Below are 24,612 nucleotides of genomic sequence, written 5' to 3'. Positions count from 1 at the left end.
GGATTCCAAGTGTGTGCCACTGTACCTGAGAACTTCCAATGAGAAGTTCCTCAGGAATATATTTTTCCTAGGGTCATTCTTTCAGTATATGAGTTTTTCATCTGGCACTAAATAAAACCTCAGAACCTCCACCTCTATCTTCATATTGTCATCTCTACCTCAGTTCTAAACACACAGTCCGGAGGACCCCATTTCTTCCTTCCCCAAACTTGTACAAGTAGGAGTTCAATGTGAGAAATGACAGCTTTTATGCCTTAACTTTTACACTTCACTGTGCCTCCCTGTCAGGTAACTGCGCCTGTGTCCAAAGGCATTGCCTAGATGCCCACTGGACTGGAGAGTGCTTGGCATCAGCAGTATATCCATGGAATGGCCTCTCTCTGCCAAAGCCGGTGTGTCCCAACTGGTGGCACTGTAGGTGTTCAAGCCAACACAAGATACTGTGAGGGGTCCTGGGTTAGAATGGAGCATCTATGGGCCTCTGTACTTCCACGAAACACCATGTTTTGCCAGAACTGTTATTGATAACATATTCTCATAAATTGTTTACTTGGCAATTCCTAGTACTATCTACCAGAAGGCTAAGAATAGCAGAGACATCTTTTGACATCTGCAACCGAAAAATTATACACATTAAGATTTTTGGAAAGCTTACTGCAAATACTGAGAGCTTTAGGTTCCCAAGACTGCCAATACCTATCAATAAAGCTACACCACCAGTTTGTACTCAACATTAGAACCAACATGAAACATCAATCCATTCCCTTATTCCTCTCAGGGTAGACTGTCACCATCCATTCTTTCCTACAGTTGTTAGAGGCCATGTGGCTGGTCCTGCAGCACACAGATAAAGAGGGTAAATTTCCGGAGACCTAAGTGGCTATGACACTACTTCCCTAGATCTTTTACAATTTGTGGGTAGATGTTAGAAGGACTAAAACAGTTTGTATAAAAAGATAAATGAACTTACCACAGCGCCAACTCCATAGCTAGCGGCAGGGGCAAGGGCATGGTAGGGGTCGGCTGTGTATACCCTGCCGTAACTGGAAGAAAGAAGCACAATCAGAGAGCGGCAGTAAAGCCTGCGAGCTAAACAAGTCAAGGGTGTCCTGTGTGAAGACGGGTGAGGTACTTGACTTGGACTGCTTTCAGGAAAATTGGCAGAATGGAAAAAACCTTTCTATTTCTTACCCTTGAACTCAATAACTGAAAAATTCTTAAATTTTTCTCTAAAAGGAAAGGAGGGAGTTGGAAATGAGGAAGAGGGAGACTGTAGTTGCAACTCAAGTAGAAAAAGAACCTGAAGGAGTCAGGGGCTCATGCTTTGGCACACAGAGGCCATGAAAAGTGGGTTGGCAGAGCCCGGGAGACAGCACTGCTCTGGAAAGGAGAAGAGGAAGAGGAGGTGGTGCCAAGGCTGGTGCGGTTCCCTTCGGCTCTGTACGTACCCGTCGCTGTAAGCGGCGGCAGCGGCGGCAGCAGCGGTGGCTGCGGTTGCAGTAGCAGGCTGTGCATATCTGTAGGCTGCATATCCACCCTACAGGAGAGAAGAGAACTGACTTTACAGACACCTCTCCCCGGGGCAGGTCCACACACACCCACCCACACGCAGACACACATGTGTAGACACAGGGCAGACACCAACACAGACACACACATGGGAAGGAAATGTTTCAAACTGCATCAGTCTGCATGTTACTCCCCTACTAGAAAGTAAGCAGGAATTTGCTTCTCTTTGTGATAGTACCAAAAATAAGGCATACAGGTAGTGTTCATTAATTTAAAAAGATACAGATGTGACTTTGGATCTGCCTTTCTTCTGTCTTTGTTGGAACTTTCAACTGGGAAAATATTCATGGAATGTTGAGAGAACTTCAACTGACAAGAAATGCAAATTATGGAGTTAAAACAAGCTCATCTCTGTGTCAACTTCAGAGTCTGATGCACACCTGGACTGGTTCATTACTAGGGACCACAGCACAGAACAGAAAGGTCTGACACAAAGCTTGGCTGCATCTGGCCCAGCACATTTGCCAAGAGGCCCAGATGACCAGACAGTGTTTGTTTAGAAGCAAAGAACAGAGTAGATCAGGGTTGGCAAACCTTGCCCTGGGAGCTAATGCAGTTTGTCACCTGTCTTTCAAAGTTCTTGTGACAGAGACTGCATGGCTTAAAAAACCAAAAATATTTATCTACTACTCGGCCCTTTATAGAAAAAATTGACCAACGACAATCTCAGACTGGCAAACCAGACCACAAATGGCTGAGGAGCCTTTGGCTGGATTCCAACAATTCAGGCGCCATTTCCCCAAGGCCCTTAACTGCATTTATTTCCCCTCCCTAAACCAGGCTTACATTCCTAGCCTCATGCAGGTGCCTCAAGCCTTCCTTCCAATGGCCCAGAGATCCTGTCAATCCTAAGCAGTTTCAGCCCACCAGAGCCTGAGATTTCTCTTCTATTTAGGTGAACCAAGACTTTCACTGGATGGGGAAACACGGGTTCCTTAAGGACATATTCAAAGACAATCCCCACAAATGGCCCATGAGACAGGCCACAGTGAAAAGTGGTAAGCCCTGTTTTTCTTTACCCTTTGAGAATTCATCTATTTTTTTACCTAAACCTAATTCAGTTGCAGATTTTTATTATTGCCCTTTTATTGTCAAAAATAGCTGTTAAATTGGTCCACTTGGACACCACTTCAGTAGTGAATAATGGCACAAACATTTTATTCCTGCAGATTAACAGTATACATTTTTCAGGGACATCTGAAACTTTCTACTTTGTGTTCCTTCAAAGGTTCAGATTTTGATCAATCTACAAAAGAAATTTCACATTAACTTCTGTATGGCTCCTTATGATTAGAGTGTTTGCCATCTGATGCAGTCATTTCTACCTTGTTTCATTCTATCAAATTTTACTTTGGAAATGTCTATGAATTTACGGGCTTCTAAAGCTTTTTGTTTCAGTCTTGTATAATTCATGCTTTCTCTAGCTGAAGAAACTGCAAGGTCAGGGAAAATTCACTTTGCTTTTTAAGTTTATGATGTGTGAAGTCACCACCATATATATATTTATATGGTTGAAATCCTAAACTGATTTTCAGTAGTTATGTGTTATTCTTTCTTTATTCTTCCAGTGACTCAGAAAAGTAAATATTTCCTTCTTAATGTCAAAACATTCTATAGCTACCCTAAAAATAAGAAAGTTCTAATTAATATTAACAAATACTGGCAGTGAAATGGTCCTGGGTGGGGACATGACAGTACCCTGTGGGACTATCTGTGACCAAGGGCTCTTTGGAATTCTAGCCAGGTCTCTGAGAATGGGCAGGCAAGAACTGATGTGGACAAAGCTAGATACCCTGGCTGTGACATATAGCTCACTAAGATTTCTTTACTTCTATTTTGAAGCTTCTAAAGAAGATACAAAGCTGTAAAAGCATTTGCTAAATAAAGCAGAAGTTAATCATCACAGTTGAAATGTTAACTGAACCCTAAAGGCTCAAATGTCGTAACTAGGGATGGTTCCATTAGTTTAGAATTAGAGCTAGTGCTAAGTCTAAAGCAGGGCTACCTTTAGTAAAACTACTTTTTTTTTTTTGAGGGGGGGTACCAAGGATTAAACTCAGAGGTGCTTAGCCACTGAGTCACACCCCCAGCCCCTTTTAATATTTATTTTGAGAAAGGGTCTTACTAAGTTGCTGAGGCTGGCTTTGAACTTGCAATCCTCCTGAGCCATTGGGATTATAGGTATGCACCACCATGTTAATTGTAAACAAGGTCAATTTAGCAATATGTGATTTGTCTCTTTAGTATTTCTTCAAACACCAAAATAATCTTTAAAAAATAAAAGCAGTTAAGGCTAGATTCATGCATGAAAGCATTTTTAAAAAGGGGCATACTCCTAGAGCAAAAATAAGGGATTCTTATTAAAAAATTCTGAGTGCACATGTGAGGAACTGGTTTTAATCCTCAGCACCACATAAAGATAAATAAATAAAATAAAAAGGTACTATGTCCATCTACAACTAAAAAAATTTTCAAAAAAAAAAAAGAAAAAGAAAAAGAAAAAAGAATTCTGAGGTTCATATGTTTTAGGCCTGATTCCCAGGAAACAATACTGGAGTGGAAATATTACAGTTATATTCTCTTTTTTTTTTTTTTTTAGTATTTATTTTTTAGTAATCGGCGGACACATCTTTGTTTGTATGTGGTGCTGAGGATCGAACCCGGGCCGCACGCATGCCAGGCGAGCGCGCTATGGCTTGAGCCACATCCCCAGCCCAGTTATATTCTCTTGATTTTACTAATTCTGGGAAAGAGAGGTTCTAAGGGAGGCTACTGACAGGACAGGTTCTCCTCATATTTTTTCTGATGTGCAAGAAGCCAGAGACCCTTAGGAGTAATGTCACTGCTAATGAAAACAATTCAGAACAGATCAGACTATGGGAATGAATCTTCCTTCGGATCTAGAAGGAAATGGACAGCCTGCATCCGCAGTAGTTTCCTTCTTTTGTAAGTGAAACTCTGACTTTGGAGTCTAAATTTCATGAGACTCTCTGTGATTCAAGTTCAGAAAAATAGGACAACAGAAGGCTTGTGAGGAGCATTAGCACTAGGAAAAACTTTGTCCATAGTTTTTTTAAAAGCATATCATCTGGGCTGTGGCTGTGGCTCAGGAGTAGCGCACTTGCCTGGCATGTGTGAGGCACTGGTTCAATTCTCAGTACCACATATAAATAAATAAAGATCTATCAACAACTAAAATAAATAAATAAATAGAAAACAAAGCACATTATCCTTCATCACAACCACTTTCCTAGAGCCTGTGTGATTACAGCAGGAAGGAGCAGTCCTGCAAAGGAGGGACAAGTCCCAGCCACCACACTAACAAGGTAACTCACCAGTGACTATTCCCAAATAAGAAAAATTGTGTATCATGGACTTATTCCTCTTAGATACATATTCTTGCTCCAGAGTATTTCTGTTGCTGCTTAAATTGGTCATTCAACAAAATATTTTCCCCAAAATGTAGGGCAAAATCCAGACCTATGTATTTGTAGTCTGGAGTTCAGAGTGCATAAAGATTCAGGCCGAGAAGCTGTTTTTCAACTTTCCGTTCTGCCAGCAGATCTGAAGGCTTTATGGAACATGAGAACAAAGTGCAGTTTGAAACACCAAGGTTTTCATTACTATTTCTTAAATTTTTCAAAAAGAACAAGGTGGGAAGGGGGTAGGAGAGAGAGGGTTCAGGCGTGGGGAGGGGATATGGCGCCACATTTATTAATCACATTAAAACTAAGCATGCCAACATCTGGAGCTAAAACAACCAGCAAAATCACCACGTTCAGACTGTGTTGGCTAACTCTATCTATCCCAGCATTCTCTTGGGACAGCGGTTTGCCCTAGGCTCTACCACAAGCTCGGTGAAGTACACAGCCTCAATTACTAGAGCGTGCAGCCACAACGACCTGGTATTACGGAAACAGTCAGTCACCACTGAGTTAACATTCCATACCCTAACGACTGCCCCCAGCCCGAAGGAAGAGTAAACCTTGCCCACCCTAGCCCTGGCCCACACCACAATGTTAATAATTATAACAAGCAGTAACCCATCTGTTATATCAGAGAAGGGAACAGAGACTCCACTGAGAGATTTAGAGTGAGATGTTAACATTTCTTCAGCTGACTGCACAAACAAACAAACAAAAAAAGAGGAGAAATAATTCATTTGGAGATATGAAGTCATGAATAGCTGATGTGTACTGCTTTTAACCATGCACTGATGCAAAACTGAAGCAACCATTAATAATAAAAATTAAAAAGGACATAATGTATTTACACACAATCAGACCTGTTGGATCTGAAGCAGTTTGCAGATTCTATCTGTGTGTGATTTGAAATAAAACAAAAAATGGGGATTAGCATGGCCACAGCACACCCTGATGTAGGAGGGCACACACAGACAGCTTTTTGGAACTCTGAGATTGTATAAATTTGGCATGGTTAAGCCCGATTCAAATACACTCTTGCCCCTTGAAAAATAATGACTTTCTTTCCCCTTTGCAATTCATTTTGGATGACTCCTGATGTTCACAATGCTACCTCACTCCCCTTCCAACCTGCCTGACCCTGACAGCATAGTTCAGCCTGGACCCACACACTTGCTTGCATGTTCGTCCTCTATGAACGGGCACCTAGTCTGACCCAGTGTTCTTCTAGAATCATTCCTGTACTGAAGAATCTTATTTTTTAAAACATATTCATAACATATCTTTGTGCCTTCGACTTCTGGCATTTTCAAAGGAAAATGCTGTTGCCTTTAAGATTCTTTTCTGTAATGCCTTCTGAAGCTGTTTAAGCAAAGCCTCAGATTTACACAGTTCCATGTCACTTCCTCAGGTTTTGTTTTCTATTCTGAATTAGTTTTTTATCATCTAATTAACCTGACAATGCTGCCACACTGACTGCATGATTCTTCTGCACAGTTCTGCAGCTGTGTTTTAAACCAGAACAAACCAAATGAGTTCTAAATGCCACCCCTCCTAGACCTGACATCTGTCTGAATACCTTAGTTTCATCTCATGCTGATAAACTTTTGCCTTGTCTTAATTTTAACCCTGCCTTTCATTTTATTACATTTTTGTTTTAGGTTTACATTAAAACAGGACTTTGGTGAGCATGTGATGTCAAGACACCTTCTTTCTACCTGAAAGACAATGACATTATGTGACACTGAGGAGAGTGTGTATTTCAAGACCAGCAGACAAAATGAAAGCTTGTTACCTCCACATAGTATCTAGATCAACATAGCAAGGGGTGTGTGTGTGGTGTGGTGGTGGGGACAACAGGTGTAATACTACAAATCACTCCAGCAGAGCAGAGTTCTACTGCAATTGGTGGGAGTTTAATTCTGGGTCTCTGGTAATCATTTCAATTGCCTTAGATGATTCTAACTCCCTCTGTTACCTCACCACCTCCCCTTCCCCTCAGAGAATCACTGTTCTAAGAAACACCCTGAGTTTTTAACGTGGCATCTTTGAGTACATGTGAGTAACAAAGACCAGAAAACACAAACTTATAATAATGGTAACATGGTTACTATTCTTAAGACATATATCTACTTTGAAAAGTAGATTTAAATTTTATCTTATTATTATTTAAAATTGTGGTTAAAGGGAGAAACTGTGATGATCAACTCAACATCTTCAACTTATAACTTCTATGTTAGATGAGAGATGATTTTTACTGATTGTAAAAAAACCCTTTCAAATAGTTTTGCTATTCCACGTCTCTCCACATTAGTTCATTTCCAAAATCTCACTGGGCAGCCACATGAATAAAGTAACGGTATTAAGAGCCACTGACTGTACTCCTTCTCCTAGCCCTCAGCTATCAACAGACCTCGGAAGGAGCGTAGTTACCCAAATGAACTCGCTCCTCTTCTCCAGGAAAGGACAAGCCACAGGCAAAAGGCAAAGCTTGGCTTTGAGTCCAATCTGTGTAGACTTTTATGTAGTAGCACATGCCCATTACTAGGGTTTCATAACAGGGCCCAATGTGGGATTCAAGTAAGTCCCATTTGGACAAGGTTCTACTTCCTCCCTTTACACATTTCTTTCACAGTCATAAGAAAATGTCCCCAGCTGCTAAGATCTCTAATAAAAAAGGATCAGCTTAAATATCATGGGCAAATGTGATTGACAAACTAAAAAAGGCAGCAGTGATGGGACAGTGCTTACAACATGCCTGGTGCAGATATGTGGCAATGGAACAGGAGCAGTTAATTTTGGAGGAAGTGCCATTGTGTGTAGATATGACTGTGTGCTCTGCTGAGGTAGCAGGGCTTAGATCACACGCTCACAAGTCTTGATTGTCCAAAAAAGCCTCTGTTCCCATCTCTAACGTGGAGCTGGAATGGTTAGTATAATTCAATTTTTTCACTGCAATCCACAATCTGATTGATTGGCAGGTCACACTGGCACTCCTACCTGAGGTATTTTAGCGCTAATGATTGGTTCCTGTAAGACTATTCTATAACAGAACACAGGAAGAGCAGTTCAAAAAACACAGCTGTGGAAGGAAAACAATCATACAAAAAGCCCACTGTGGGGCCCACCAGCCTTTTCTTTCCTTTGGATGCAAGCATGCTTTTCACAGGATGAGAATTAGAAGCAGTTTGTTATCCCACTTAAAAGGTGAATTAGGGTGAACTATGCCTTTTCTGCTCAGCAAAGAAGAGCAGGGAGGAGTGGACACAATCTATCTGCCTCTCCCCAGCCCTATCCCGGCAGGTTTCTTTAAAAACTGTGGACACAATTAGTTGATCAGTTCTCTGGAGAGCAGTGTGCCATAAAAGAAAGAGAAAGGAAAAAATGGCCACAGGGATCACTAAGAGTGGAACAAGGAAAGGGACTTAAAAAACCCTTCAGAATTAATACAATGTAAGCAAATCAGCACCTAAACTCTTCTTCCTTGTGTCTTCTAGGCTCAGTGCACTTTTTAACACAGAGAAACCCTCCCTCCTTTCTATACTAATGTGATTTTCTGAGGAAACAAAACTAAATGTGTACTGACAAATTTCTACAGATAAGAAAATGTAGAGAGAGAGCAGAACGAACTCAAGGCATAACAATCATTTCTGTCTGTCTTTAAGAAGCACCCTTTGCCACCTTGCATGAAATCAGCACCACCCACTTCCACAGTTGCAGTTGCCACGGGCCTGACTTCACAGCTGCCTATGACATGCTCTTCTTTCTTCCTAGAGCTTGGATGCCGTCTTAGCACTAGTGACTGACTTTTTTTCCTCCAAGCAAATCTGCTTTAAGATAGGAACAAAGGAGTAATAATTCAATTTTGCTAAGTACTTTAATCAACAAGGGACCACTAGCAAAAAGAAAAAAAATTCTGGCCAGATCACCGAATTACTTGTTTAGCTTCATAAGGTAATCTGGTTAGTAGATTAGGGGGGAAAAAAATCAACTATTTTCTTGACAAGTACAGAATAGTCTCTCTCAATGAAATTCTATATTCTAAACTAAGGAAATAAGAGAACTGTAAACATATATTCAACTGGTGACTTAACAAGGTGAAAGTAGGCAATTCTTACCAAGTCAAAAGTAGGCTGTACTTTAATAAGGAAGACATTAGAGAGGAAACATGGATTTAACAAATAACTGAAATGGAAAGGCTTGCTCTACTAGACCAGACCTCAAGAAAACAACATAGAGTTTTGTGAGAATATGGATACTAACGCACATGGGAGAATGTATACATGTTAACATCAGGAGTAAACATGTAATTTGGCCAGATTTCCCTAATTCTCAAGTTTAACTGTGAACATGGGAAAAAAAAAGATATCTTTCACTACTTCTGAGGAAAGAAGTAATGAAAATGTTCTGAGGAAAGAAGTAGGTTTTGATTAAAGTACAAAGAGTGGTAATGAAATCTGAATTAGTTTGGTTTTATGCTCAGCTGTATGAATAAATTATGTCATTCTGGGCAAGTCACAAACTAAGAAATGTATCTATGAACTTAGGGGTTTGAACTAAGTCATGGCTAAAGTCTCTTAAGCAGCTGCTCCACCAAGGGGCACCAGAGAGGGTGGCCTCATCCCACCTCTACTGCTTGCAGTACAGCCAGTCTCCCAGTGCACTGGTAAAGGCATTAGCTTCTTCAGATCACCAGAGAATCTCTGGCAGGCTGCAGAAATAGTTCACTAGAAAAAGGTCAGCTTGTAGTTTTGGGAAATGAGGGTGAAAGAATGTTCTAGACTATTTTAACATTTCATGCTGGCAAGTTTTTCCCTACACAACTGTTTCCTAATGACTTAGAAACTCAAAAACTTTCACTCTGTCTGCTAGGTCACTTTGTCCATCTTTTAAATAGTATGTGACAAACCAATCATGGAACTTTAGCTATAGTTAGACAACTTAAATGATGGATTAAGTGTTCTGTGGCTAGAAGAATCAACAAATCTATGAAGTGGTCTCAGGAGAGTCTAGGTTGTTAATTATGCCACTATTTCCCTCTTCTGGATCCTAAGAAAAGACACCTCGTGGTTGTGGCTCTTTGGCCCAAGAAAGGTCAAGACTGACCACCTGGGCCCCTCTCCCTGCACACTGTGTCTTCACTGGCATCAGTCTTAAGTCACTCTCACCAGTGCATGTTCTCTCAAAGTTGTAAATCAGAAAGTACACAGTCCAGAAAGTTTATTGCCATCTATTAAAAAAAAATATCAAAGCTCTAATGATCTAAAGAGAGATGTGAAATGAGGAGAAAAGCAGAAAAGGTAAACAGTTGGTTTAAGGCTAAGCTAGTCCTATTATTTATGTATGCAAATGATACGGCAGTAATAAGACTTTAAACCTGCTGATCATCTCAACAATAAATCAGAGATATACAGAACATCGTGGGTTTAGGGAAGGGAAAAGAATATGTCCAGTAGACTGACCCTGGCAATGATCAGGGAACCCAAAGGCTCAGGTTTTGCACCCAGGGGCAAGCGCAGTGGCAGAGAAGCATGCTTGCATTCTTAAATATATAAATATATATATATATATATCTCCACAAGGAAAAAGGAACTAAAAATTAAACAAATTATATTAAAAAAAAACAAAAACAAAAACCAAACCAAACCAAACCAAAGAAACAGAAAAAAAAAGGCTGGCTTGTCAGGGGATGGGGTCGAGAAGGCCCCAGTGTGTGTACTTACATAGAGGTCAGCACCGTAAAATCCGTCCTGGTAAACCACACTGCAGAAAATCCACACAAAAACAAAAACAAAAAACAAAAGAACAGAAACACATTCCGGTTATTGAGGACGGCAGCATGCACATGCGCTCTACACAGGCAGGTGATGTATGAATACGTAACTGGGCTTGGGCCATGGCAAATCAGTGAGAAAAACAGAAAGTGCACACGCTCATCATACAAGCTCCAGGAAGCGAGGGGAGACAAAGGCATGCCAGCTGGAATGAGCTACTGGTTGCGGGTTACCAGTAAGCAGCACTCTCAGGACAGCTTGCTGTAGCTATTCAAATTCCCTGGATTGGAACCAATAATCTTTTGTACCTGCAGTATTTTTTAAAATAAGTTTGCCCAGGAGAAAGTTTTTCTTTAAAGGGCTTACAAAGGGGGATAGGAGTGAAGAGGAATTTAACATGAAAAAAGTGAACCCAAAGAATTCCATCAGGGAATGTTTCAAAATTATGTTTAGTATTTTGTTTTCAGTTTTGTAGTAAAATATAATTTTTTTCTGCTATCCATACATCACCTGCTTTTTACCCTGCACATTAGACATGCGATAAGATTTGGCTGATCACACAAGCATGCAAAGTATTATTATTCAGCATTTTTAAGAACCAATGCAACACCTCAGAAAAACAAGTCAATCAATTCTGACCAAAGTAAACAGAGAAATGTAATTAAAAAAAAAAAAGAAAAAAGAAAAAACAACCAAAAATACCCACAATGCATTGCTTTCACAAGCAGAGATAATGAGCTAAAGGTTAAGGTGATTGGTCCAAGGTCCAAGAATTGAAAGGTGCAGTGGGGATCCCAGATAGTAACAATATAATCCAGAGTGGGAAGGAGTAACTGGAAGATTTTAAGGGTTCCTTTTTGACCATAAAAATATGCATGGAGTTCTGAAAAATATAATTGGGTATGACCAAGGATCATCCTGTCTTATTTAAAAGAAAAAACTGAGACAGTGGCTAGCTAGGAACAGAAGGGGCTATTTTCCTGTTTAGATAATGAATTTGAATCAAACAAATTTCCTTTTTTCTTAAAAAAACAAAACAAAAGACCCTGGAGCAACACTACATTATTATTCTGAATTGTAGATTTCCATTCTTTTAAGGTTTTTTTGCATATACAGACTTCCCCAAAAACATTATTTTGGGACCAAAAGGCATGAAACAGCAGTAGAGATAAAAGATATTTTTCTTCATATTTGTTAAATCAAGATTTGGCTGTTTAAATTAGACGATCTGTTTTTTGTTTGTTTATTCAATTAAATAAGATGGGAATTTGTGGTGTTTTTTTTGGGGGGGGGGAATACCAGGATTGAACCCAGGAGCATTCTTGGGCACATTCCCAGCTCTATTTTGTATTTTGAGACAGGGTCTCATTGAGTTGCTTAGCATTTCACTTTTGCTGAGGCTGGCTTTGAACTCATGATCCTCCTGTCTCGGCCTCCTGAGTGCTGGGATTACATGTATGTGTCACCGCTCCGGGAGAAATGGGAATTTTTACTACTATTTTCTGCTGCAATAAACAAGCTGGCAGGTAGGGGCATGAAATCATATTTTTAATTTAAAGATGAAGTGACCTATTTCTTGTAGGTGGCTGAAAAGTGTCTTGACTTTCATTTCCAATGACCTTTTGTTGCCTTTACAGGGCACTGTGGTCACACTCTGCAGTGTCTCAGGTAAGTTATGCCTTTGTACTATATAAAAGGCAAACCACACTCTTCTCTGATGGTCATTTACCCAAGTCCTTTCTGTTTTCATAGTCTTCAGCTGCAGTTAAGGCTCATATTAGAGTCATCTGCCTCTCCATTACATTTTAGTAAGAAAGACTTGTCTCTTAATGAAAGCTGATAAAATGGAATGCACTGAAGTCAAGTGCTGACTAGTTAACCTTCAGCAATTTCAGGAAGGGGATATAGGCAAAGATTAAAAACATTCCTTCTAGAGGAGAGTATTGACAATAAAAACAAAATATATTTTGCCCTATATCAAATGCCTTAATGGGAATATTCACCTAAATTCTGGAAGGATTCCAATATTCCCTGTATCAAATGCCATAAGGAGGCGAGAACACAATGATTAATGATGGAGTTAGTTTTCTAAGCTGAAAAGCAATTCTAGGCCATTCCCCATAAAATACTGGACTTATTCCTTGCCATCTTCCATGTAAACAGGTGGTTTAGTTAATAAAAAAGAAAACATGGGAAATTAGTGTTCAATGTAATGCACAGAAATTGAGGTGATTAGACATAAAAGATAAAAATACCTTCGATCAAATATATACCTGACATGGACTTGGTACAGAATGGGTTCTCAAGTTTGGCCAATATACTGAAATGACCTACATTGAACAGTAATGAATTCCAATCACTTAATAAAGGAACTCAGGAAGGTTACAAAATAAAAAAATCCCATGTTTCTCTGAGTAGTCTCTCTTTGCAAACGTGACAATAAACATTTTTGAATTGAAATGGAAGGCACTTCATGGACAAATTTTCCTAGTGTGCAAAACGTTCAAAAAACTTATTTTATGTTTCATTTGCATGTTTCTTGATGAAACAATACTGTATCATTATTCACTTCTTTAAAGAGATGTCAGAGGTTGAAGGTCAAAGGTCAAGTTGCGAGAAAAAAGGATAAAATTAAAAGTCATGGCAGAAGATGGAGATGATGGAATGCATGGGATTTAAACATCTATAGGTTGCAAACAAAAGTTAATTTCTGTAGCAGTTCCCTTCCAGTGTTTTTTGGAGCCTGCCCACTTCAACATGCATACTTGCCTGGTCTAATAAAAGTGCTTTAATTCTGTGGCATGGAGGACTCCTAATGGTATGTCCATTTGGTCTATGAATGAATGAATGTTAAATTAGTACACCTCCCGGTGAAGCCAATTTTGCTATCAGAAAGGACATACAAAGGAGGCTCTTTCCCTTTACATTTTAACTAAGTAGTGGCTAACTGGCTTCTCTGCCACTAGTTATTTCTCCATAAGAATACAGAAAAAACCTGTCACAGGCAGAGAAAAGATGAAGAAGAGAAATGTCACATCTTTGAAGAGAGAAAGTCCTTGGTACAACTAACTTATAAAAAGTCCACTCTTTATATATATATAAAAATATACATTTTAGGCTGACACAGAGAAACAACTAAAAACAAACCTACCATCTTCACTCCTTCTCCCCATTCAATAGCAAAGGATTTATTTGTTGCTATGGAATCATTCCACTGCATGAGGCACCCTCCATGCAAAACCAAAGGGTGAAGGGTGCTCAGCTGCAGCAGCTGTTTTACATCCTTCAGAAGCCAACTGCAGTTCAATCCTCCTACTTCTCCCTTCCTCCCTTGATTCAATTGGACTTGGTTCATCTTTGAATTAACCTCTTTTAATCCATTTCCTACAAAGAAAGCAAATCCATTGTGGGTAACTAGCTCTGCTGCTCACCACCCAGGCAGTGAAATCACGGGGAGGCACATGTGCCAGCCTCTGCCCTAACAGGGTGGTGTACCCAGCAGAGGTGGTCTGGACTATGACCCCCAGCTCCTCTCTTGTTCTCTGCAGTAGTGTTAATCCACACTCGTGCGCTGCTGTGTGAGCTCCATGCCAACACACTGCTAGTAAACAGACGGTTCTGGCTACTGTCTTAAGCTCTTACCATGAAGGCTTAAGGTGGCCCAAATAAGATTTATATAACAAATTGACATTTTGTTACATTCTGATGATGGTACATTTTGGTTTCCATCTAATCCATTAATTTGAAAATATTCAGACTAAGTGGCACGGTAATGTCCCAGAAGTTATGAGAGGGCCATGGTATTCCTTATTTGTCCAATTGCTTATTTCAGAAACACACTAACTTTGGAATCTAATGCTTACCCTGGATAGGCGGGGATGGCTGTTGGAGGTACCGCTCGGACTGCACCATATACTGTCCGCCCTCTGCCCCTCAGATGGGCTCCTCTGAAAGCGGCTGCCGTGGTGGCTGCAGTTGGGTAAGGGAAGCCAGGAACTAAAGGGAGACCCAAAATATGACAGAAATTTCAATTTACATTCAATAGTAGGTATATAGTCACAATGTGCTGTAAACCAGTTATAGAAAAGCTGACAAGATAGGTAGCACATCCTTCCTGAAAAGATGGCACACATATTATTCCACCCATCTCCCACCCAGGATCTCTGAGCAGGAAAGAAATAACAGCATGTATAAGTGAATGATTTCATGTCTTACTCTTCCCAGCCCTTGAGTGATTTACTCTGTTCCTTCCCAATTTTGCCATTATACCATGAGCTGGTGAGATATGGGCCAAGGAGCTCTGAGAACTACTGCCCTAATACGAGATAAGACTTCTAACTTCTGTGGGCAGTGCAAATCAGACTGACAGAAACTCTTTAGTTGGCCAGTTATTAACCTTGTTTCCAAATATTACTATGTGGATATAATAATGATTTCTCAAAAGAATGTTAATGTTATTTTTGTATTTTTACATGTTGTCAGCCTCCAATGCACACAGTAGACTTTAGACATTTCCTTCGTCAATTTCATCCCTTTATCTAACATGTTGTAATCCGGCAATGAAGGAGAGAGGGAATTCACTCCTCCCCCGTTGCCCTGTATCCTCTCAAGAGGTGGATGTTCATACAGGCCTATTTTAAACTGCTATCCTCTGAAAAGCACAGATTTGTGGCTTCCGCATCCACTGAATCCTGTTTAATTATACCTCTGCTAGAGGACAGGCTTGGGTAGAAGGGGTTCTAAGGACTTCAAGAGAGCTGGAATGTCAGTGATGTTGGAGGTGCTCTGAAGTGACCCTCCCCTGGAGAGCAGGGCAGACTATTGGAGGCATGGAGAACAACCTCCACACCACACATGGCTTTTGTTTTCTTTGTCATCAAGTACAGACTATAATATTCTTCACATGCCTTTACCCCCTCTACCTTATCCAGCTGTTTTTGTTTTGTGGCAATCTTAATATGTGGTAAGGAAGATTTCAGCATACGTTGAACAGAACAGGGCATTGTGATTGTACTTATTACCCCTCTTGAGAACTCTTCTTGAAAACTTTCAGTTATGTATTATAGTAGGATAAACAAAACAAAATTAACAAACCAAACAAGCACATCACTGTTCAGTCACAACAGTTACAATCATGCCAGGCCAACATAGGCTACTTACTGATTAAAGGAATGTAAGTGTTGATACCCCCTCTTCCTGACAGGGGCACTGCTGCATCATTGCCGAGGGACACATCTGCTTGAAAGCTGGATGCTGATGGCATTTAAAAGAATTTTTTTTAAAAAGCAAGAAGATTACAAAGGAACAGCACATTGAAAATCCACAGATGATGCTACGGTTAAATAGCACGTGAGGAAACATTATAATGTCAATTCTACCTGCATATAACTCAGGGCCGTACACAGCTCCAACTACTGGGCTTAATTTCCAACCTGAAATGAAAAAAAGAGCAGTGAGCTTTAACCTACGTGAGGAAAAGGAGTGATTAATTCATGTCAGTTGGCTTTGGACGTCTCTGGGCTCATTTGTGCCTATAATTAACTCCTCCAGAACCTAGCTACCTCTGGGTCTACCTGAGAGCAGGGTGGTATTCTTTAAGCAGGACTAGCACAGCTAAAGGGATAATGAGGGGTTGCAGGGATGGAGGCAGGGCATTGGGGAGAGAGAGGAAGAGAAAGAAATTAGGAAGGAGGGAGGGAGATGAAAAGGGAGAGAGGATAAAGGGGGAGAAATAACCCCTGGGTTTTGGTGGGTGCTTTCACAGCACCACCTGGGTGACCTAATCTTAGTTTAGGAAAAGGAAAGCAGGCAGAACACGAGCTATTCTGCACTACTTGGTGATGTGCATTCTTTAACACTGTTTACTACTATGTCTCTTTATAAAGGTATCCTCTGAGTGAATTCAAATTTGACCTGGATTTTTGATCCCATGTTCAATTATACCATACTGGTTTTCTGAGGAAACTGAAATTCCCTTTCATCAGGATTCACTGTTGGGATTTTACTGGAGTTCGCTAAGTAAAAGAGGAAAGTCATGAAATAATAAAATTCAAGGTACATTCCCAACTTCTCTGTGTGGCTTCTGAGGTCTTTATTTATAGTGAACATATTTAAGTTAATCACACCAAGAACACCACTAGACTGCTACTGACTGTGAGCTTCAACATTTATAAATGTTTTGTTTCCAAAGAATATTGTTTCATGTCAATTTTATTTCTTTTGCCTCTTTTACATTTACAAGAACATAGCAAGGGCTAAAAACAAAATGATATTACTGCCCACTGACAGTGAATGAGTACATTCCATGTGAAAACCTTAATAAATATTTATTGAATTTTGTACTTGATAAGCAATGATATCCTATTATTTTTCTGAAAGGCTGGCTCTTCTATTAATTTCTTTCCTAGCACTGTGCCACTGCTACCCTTAACGTATATGAATGAAGAGGATAAAAGGTCAATTCTAATGATCTTAACAGATCATTTTTTTGAATCTATTTTTTTTAGTTGTTGATAGACTTTTATTTTATTCAGTTATATGAGGTGCTAAGAATTGAACCCAGTGCCTCACACATGCCAGGCAAGTACTCTACTGCTGAAACACAACCCCAGCCTTTGATCTTAACAGATCTTAACAGCTATTAGCAAAACTATAAGTAAAGAGAAAATCCACTACTTCTCAATCACTCCAGCCTCCCATTCTGATGAAGTGCTGATTTGTGTGCTATGATGATAGCCCCATGAGTCCATGTGAAATCTGGGTGAAACCCAGATTCAAATGCTACTTGAATTTTAAGAGCATGTATGAACTGCACTGTCAAAGTTTATAAGTTGCACAGCCACTGAGCAATGTTTCTGCACAAAGTAAGTAATTCAAACCAACACAAGTGAAAATGCTCCTTGAGAATTCACTCAGCACACTCTTCTTAGGGCCTTAAGCAGAAGTTTTCTTGAACTTAGGCTTGAATATTAAATTAGAATAACATCTAAAGGATGAAATTTTCTTTCCTACTAGTGACACTATTTCCTGAGATTTCCTTTATGTCCATAAAATGGGTGGAGGTTGATATGTTGCTAATAATACTTTAGGAATGTTTAGTTTTGTACAATTTACAGTGTATTTTCACAGAAGACATGTGACCTTCACAAAATCCAAATAGGAATATAAGTACCACATGTGACCTTGGGTAAGTACCCTACTTGTCTGGCCTTATTTCCTAAATAATAAGCTTAGAGAATTGGCTTTTGATGTTTTCTAAAGCATCTTCTAAAATTTTGTGGATGCCAATATATAGATGTAAAAATAGAATCAGGTTAAGAAACTGACCCATTGTCATAGAGTAATATGTAGAGGCAAATTCAGAAGTAAAATTTCTGTCTTCTCAAATTCCATGAGGGGCTATTTTCTGTCACATCATTTTCTCTGGATCTAAAGGAAATTTGATATGCTCTGCCTCTCTTTCCTATTTTGCTTACATTGGTTTTTTTTTTTTTTTACCAAAATTGCACAAACTTGTTTTTGTAATAACCATAAAAATAAGAAAACTAGAGGTTAAATGGGAGGCAGTGATATGCCTCAGATGATACCACTGATAAATGGGTAAAGAAAATGGAAATTATGTGGATAAATTTGTATTTGTTGTTAAAAAACTGGGTTCAATATATCTAGTAAAGACTGTAGGGGATATATATAGTCAATATTTCTACCTGACTTAAGGTTTTACTAGCACCTAAGGATATGCTCTAGAACACAAGACTCCAACTTTCTTAAAAACCAGCAAAAACCTTCCCTTTTATTCAACATAATATATAAAAAAAATACAACAGAGAATGAGTAATCTCTTAGATCAAAGCAGAGCTGGGGGACTGGAGGACAGCTCAGTGGTAAGATGCCTGCTTGGTACACATGAGGTCCTGGGTTTGACCCCACGTAACACCAGAAAAATGAAAAAGCAGAACTGTAGACCTCAGGATCCAGGAGCCAACCCATTTGATTTTATCTTTATTGTCCCCCAGTCTGACTCTGTAGGACAGTTTGCAAAACCATGTGGTATTATAGATTAAAATTATATTGCATCCCATTTAGAGAACAGGAATATATTAAATTTGACAATTGACATGAAACTTTTGTTTTTATTAGAATAATTATTCATAGAAAATTTCCTTCTCAATGAGAAATATTTATAAAGTTTACTTATAGCTTTTAATCATGGAATAGAAAATGACACATCTCCCTAACTAGGGAGGTTACTGCTAGGCCCTAGGGAAGCAGGGGTCTAGAAATACAAGTGATTAAATACACTATCCTTTCAGCTTACCCCACTCAAGCTCATCTAAGGAGAAAGCATCCGAGGGCTTCTGGGCTTTATTGACAAGTCTAACACATCACAGAGAACTACAGTGGCTGAAAGAGGGTGCTTCAGGGAACCTCAACTGAGTTAACAGGCAATCGAAAATGGCATGTTTTTACAAGATGAACATTACTGAGAAGAAAACACCTTAGTAAACCAAAAGCTTAGCTAATACTAAGGAAAAAGTTAATGTGTAAAGATTAATGTAAGTTAAATGCACTGTCTTAAGACTAAAATATAGGATTATTAAAAAGTTCATATATTCATGCAAAAATAAACAACATCCTTCAAAAAATAATTTTTAGTTTCTTACCATTTGCATATGGTGTGACCATTTTCTTATTAGTCATTACACGTGCTGTAGCATTATTCACCTAAAAATGCAAGCAAAAAGAAGGGGCAGGGAGGAAGTGCCCACATTAGGGAACTTGAAATTGCTCATCCAATAACACAGTACTTAATTCAAAATGTAAATAAACTTGATAGCATTAATTTAGATGAATAATATAGCCATATAATATTAATATATAGAATTTTAATAAGTGCTTATTAAATGAGGCTAACAAGAGTAAAATGCAGTTTCTTAGTCTCCACGTGGAGGTTACTATATTAGTACTCCAGAGAAAAAATACATTTTAAATTCTTGGGAGATCCTTAAACAGAAGTTTCTCCATTAAGGAAAACATGGGAAAAAACAGCGAACAACTGTATGTACAAATGAACTCTGAAGTTGATTAATAAAATGGAGGCTTGCCACCTGGTTCATGAAGTAGATTTATAGGGAGATTATAAACTGGATCTATTGATTTCACTTGTCTTAACGTTCTGCATTTTTTGATGTTTAAGATTTTACTGTTAGAAGATAGACAAAAAATATAGAAACTTAAAATGCCCATGTGGGCAGTCTTCAGGGCCATCTGAATTTTCTAGACTACATGGTTTATTCATTTAAGAATGAAGTTTTCAGAAGGCCTTTAAAGTCAGCACTTTCAAGAATTGTGAAAATAAAGTGTTCACTGCTTTTCTTTTATGGTACCCTCTATCCTCATTACAGAACTGTATCATTTCAATGAAGCACTCTTAGTGCCAAGACAAGTAGATGTCACAAGGATGGTGCTGCTGGAGAGATGAATGAACTTAGCTGCAAGAGATCGGGGTCAGGATCAACCTGAAAGCTCTTGCAAGGAGGGTCAAGCCTCACCACAGAACTTAATTAAATGACTGTCAGGTCATGCCAATTTTAATAGGAATTATAAATGTAAGCATGTCTTATTTTGTCTGTGGACTGTACATTGTGTTAAATTTGTGTTACAAAAAGGCCAATTTTAGGTAGAATTGGAATTAAAAAAAATCCTAATGTGTCATATGATTTGTACAATAATCCAACTGCAGTTACTCTAGTTTGACCCCCAGATAATAGAAACATTTCACATTTACAAAGAAAGAATGGGAGACAACAATGATGAGACTGAATGCATGCAGTTAACACACACACACACAAATAATAGAAAGAAAGAAAAAATCAGTCTGGGGAAGAAGGGAGGAAAGGGAGAGCAGGGTTAAATGAGCAAGAGCTTGCACCAGCTGCTAGAGCAGAATGCAACCAAGCACTGAAATGAAAAGTGGCTAGAACCAGTCAGAAACCACCAGTCAGCAAAAGAATCAAGAGCTCTGTGGAGCAGAGAAGGGAGGGGTAGGAAGAATTAAGGAGAATTTGGGTAAAGAGAACAATGAGGTAGGGAAAAAGAAAAGAGAAAGTCAGGAAGGGTGTCCCAGGAAGGAAAAGAGCAGTCAAGGGCAAAGAAAGAGTTACACAGTCAGAGCCCCAAACAGTGGTTTGGGAAAGAGGAAAAGTAGAAAGGAAGTAGGGGCAGGAAGTGCATTAATAAAACCAGCCAAACTGGAGTTCAGTGACTCTGAGTAAGATGTGCAAGGGGAAAAATCACCATGAAGTCAGTAACCAAACAGCTCAGACAGCTACAAAACAATATGTACATCCAAAGTCCAGGCGGCATTACTCAACAGCAGTGAAAATAAAAGGGGGAAAGGAAAGGAAGGGGAACAAGTCAAATCACATTTTGTAGTGTTAATGTGAGATGGCAGATGGACTTTTTATTTCTTAATTGTTTTGTAATTACATTTTTAAAAGCTTCTTCTCTAGTGCTTGTTTCACTTACCGCCAACGGGCACCATCGCCAGCATTGTGTATAGTTACCATGGAAAGAGTGAGTCAAGTGAAGGGCCCTAAATGCTAAACCATTGGAAAGGGGGGAAAAAAGCAAATATGCAGACATCTTACTCAAATGGTGGCTTTTATATTTAGTACTTTAAAAATTGGGAAAGGGGAAAGGAGCCAGTTAACCTTCAATGCGTTATAATGAAGGGCTGGGGAGCCTGGTGGTTGACGCAAGCCAACCACAGTGCGTCAGCCAGCCAGCAAACCCTCTTTTGAGGATGTTATTCGCAAAACGTAAGAATCAACTGTTGAAATTCTTGGTATTAAATATATTTAAAACTACATGAGTTTTGGGTTCTCTCTTCCCTCCCCACAGCCTCTAAAATCTTCTATTCTGTGTTAATTGCACACACATGGAGGCAAACTGGCCTCCCAAGAGAAAAAAAGATATTGGCTGGCCCCTTGATTCATCACAGACCCTCGTTATAAATTGGATAGTTCTTAGATATCTTTAAAGTTAGTTTGTTTAGGCCTGATTGTGGAGTACTGCAAACTGAAGCAAAGGAAAAAAAAAAAAATCAAGAGAGCAGAAGGATGAACATTTCGGAGAAAGAAAAAAAAAAAAAGTGAAACACACACACACACACACACACACACACACACATACACACACACACACACATATCAAAAGCAAAACCCCAAACAACCAAAAAAAAAAAAAGTGGGGGTGGCAGAGGCAGACAGAAAGTGTTATTTTTATACATTTTAGTGCAAGGAGGTGAAGAGCACAGAAAACACACATACACGTGGGCATATGCACACACACACACACACACACATACACACACACACACAAAACAAACAAGACAGGGTTCCAAATGTGAAATAAGTGAGGCAATACAAAAAGAGAGAAGTAAAAATAGAAACCAGAAATTGAATTATTGAAGACATGCACCTCGATTTTACGGCCCTCTACCACGGTGCCGTGTAATTTCTCCCTGGCCCTGTCTGCATCAGCACTATTCTCGAAAGTTACGAACCCGAATCCCTGCATGCAGCGGGAGAAGGGGGAAAACATGCACATCGTTATATTGAAATACTGATCTCATGGTAAACAGAGAAAAAATATCACAGTATGAAACCGACATCAGCAACAATTCAGCAATACTCTCCCAGAGTCACATTTTTTTTTTTTTTGGTCCATGCATATTTTGTAAAGAGAAATTAAACCCAATAAAAGAATAAATAACTACAATAACAATGGTAATTTAATTAACATTAATAACAATAATAAAATATAAAGCATATGAGGCCAGACCAAAATTAAGGTATAGAGTTACTCGGGTCATGCAATTTAACCAAGAATCTGAGCATTTTTTAATGTTCTACCTTTCTCCCTCAACTCATGCTGCTAGTGTACATGTCTCCTATGTATTTTTTTAAAAAATTAAGTTGATTCTCTAATATCCCAAATCCATCATTCTCCAGTAATGGCTATACGAAATCTGACATTCAAGATTAATCATTGTATGAGATTTTTTAGGAGGTCTAAGTGTCTAAGCCCCATACTGCCTGTTACTTATACCACTATGAATGCCTTTGGGAACAGAATAATTTAAGATAAAGTTTTGAGGTAGAATTTTATAGATATTAGGTGCAGAAGAGGAGAGTACTCATGCTTTTCTCAGCAAATGAAAATATCACTAAGCAATGGTCAATTATGATTTTTCTTCATTGCCAATTTTAAATGGTTGAATAGGCACTTTATATAAAACTATATCCAGTTGAATTTCAGAAAGTTTCTAACACAAATTTGCCTAAATAACACATCTGTTGATATCTATACCTGCTATTAAGCATATTAGAAATTTTCCACATGTAGAGAAAAAAGAAATAGTCAATGGGAATGAGATCTCATTAGTAACATCAGATATGTTATATTCAGAATATTCAATATTCAATTACACTCAGTAGGAAAAGAACAACCTAAGACAACAACTTGACTGCTGCTATGAGTTTAGGATTAACTTATTTGTCCCTTGAGATGCTACAAAACAGGAGGACTCCCTTACTTAGTGAGGTAGACAAATCAGGAGAACAGGGAGAGAAGCCCTCTCCTCTGTGTACACCATTGTGCTCTTCATTTCAACACCAGCAGGATCTGCTAGACGCCTACATGATGAGTATGCCAGCATCACATCACCTTTAACTCTAGGTGCTTTGTCCTCATCTTTCCATTCTGCAAATACAATTTTCTAAATAATCTCTCAAGCTATTTACATGTGTAGAGTAGAAAATCATTAGGATTTTTCTGGAAAGTATCATTCCAATAGCTTCAGTGTCCTCTTTTATTTTTTTTTATTTCTTATTTTTTTAATATTCCATTGTGGGATAACTGAAAGCCCTTTAGTTTTACTGAGGTTCTGCCTTGCTGAGCATTCTTTTATACACGAAACATGGTCTTCACTAAGGCGGTAAACAGTATGTGTTGCACCTTTTAAAAATGATTTTACAGGGGCTGGGGCTGTGGTTTAGCGAGAGTGCACTTGCCTGGCATGTGTGAGGCACTGGGTCTGATTCTCGGCACCGCAAATAAATAAATAAATATTTATCAACAACTAAAAATATATTTTAAAAAAATGATTTTACAGAAGCAACTCCATTTTGAAAGATCTGTCTACTAAGTATTCTAAATGTTATTATGGATGGTGGCATTTATATAAATTTGTTGGAAATACCAGTGAGAACATATTTTCAGAAACAAAATTTTAAGAAACATGTGTTATAGCCTTATATATTCAAGGGCAAATTAGTATTTAAGGTCCCAGTGGTCACCTATATTAGCATTTGCTGATAAAAAAAAAAAAGCCCCCCAGCTCTCCAATCCCAGAGAACTCTTCAGTAGGGAAGACCTTTAAGAAAGGTCATGGATGGGGATGTATTTTTAATATTACACTCAGAAAGCATTATAATTTGTATTCCAACTCATTCTTGCAGTCATAAAAGTTAATACTTGATTTAAATTAATAAGTTACAAATAGGTAAGTTACTATGAGTTTATGAGGAGACCAACACCTAGGTGTTTAACATTGTAATTGTCTACATATATCATATACACACATAAAGACCATACATACTTCATTTTGAAGGTAAAGAAGCTGAGCCAAAATGAGATAAGTACCCAAGAATATACAGCTATTGTGAGGGAATCAGAAGTTAAGCTCTGCAAATCTAAATGCAAAATTCTATTTACTAAGTTACACTGGTCTGAAAACACCCCTCCCACCCACCTAATCTAATTGTGGAATGTCTTCTATAATC

The 24,612-nt window shown here is 38.8% G+C and overlaps 1 protein-coding gene across 41 annotated transcripts in view; it reads right to left on the bottom strand.

The window, feature by feature from the left end:
* Positions 1–24,612, bottom strand: part of Rbfox2 (RNA binding fox-1 homolog 2) — a 271,195-nt gene that overhangs the window by 6,774 nt on the left and 239,809 nt on the right. For 9 of the 41 annotated variants that reach the window (XM_078052810.1, XM_078052814.1, XM_078052809.1 and 6 more), the window contains 7 exons: positions 22,247–22,339; positions 19,429–19,489; positions 16,144–16,197; positions 15,926–16,018; positions 14,629–14,773; positions 10,715–10,754; positions 2,340–5,689 (listed from right to left, as the gene is read on the bottom strand). In XM_078052810.1, the coding sequence (XP_077908936.1) occupies positions 5,372–5,689; positions 10,715–10,754; positions 14,629–14,773; positions 15,926–16,018; positions 16,144–16,197; positions 19,429–19,489; positions 22,247–22,339 (804 nt within the window). In that variant the 3' untranslated portion in view covers positions 2,340–5,371. Of the gene's footprint in view, positions 1–970; positions 1,044–1,448; positions 1,538–2,339; positions 5,690–5,854; positions 5,887–7,991; positions 8,035–10,714; positions 10,755–13,534; positions 13,599–14,628; positions 14,774–15,925; positions 16,019–16,143; positions 16,198–19,428; positions 19,490–22,246; positions 22,340–24,612 lie in introns of those variants that run through there. The other 32 variants (XM_078052826.1, XM_078052834.1, XM_078052840.1 and 29 more) reach the window with 11 other exon arrangements.

The sequence above is a fragment of the Ictidomys tridecemlineatus genome, chromosome 6 (genome assembly GCF_052094955.1).
Source record: "Ictidomys tridecemlineatus isolate mIctTri1 chromosome 6, mIctTri1.hap1, whole genome shotgun sequence".
Lineage (NCBI taxonomy): Eukaryota > Metazoa > Chordata > Mammalia > Rodentia > Sciuridae > Ictidomys > Ictidomys tridecemlineatus.
The sequence above is the reverse complement of the archived record's forward strand: the minus strand, read 5'-3'. Positions and strand labels throughout refer to the sequence as shown.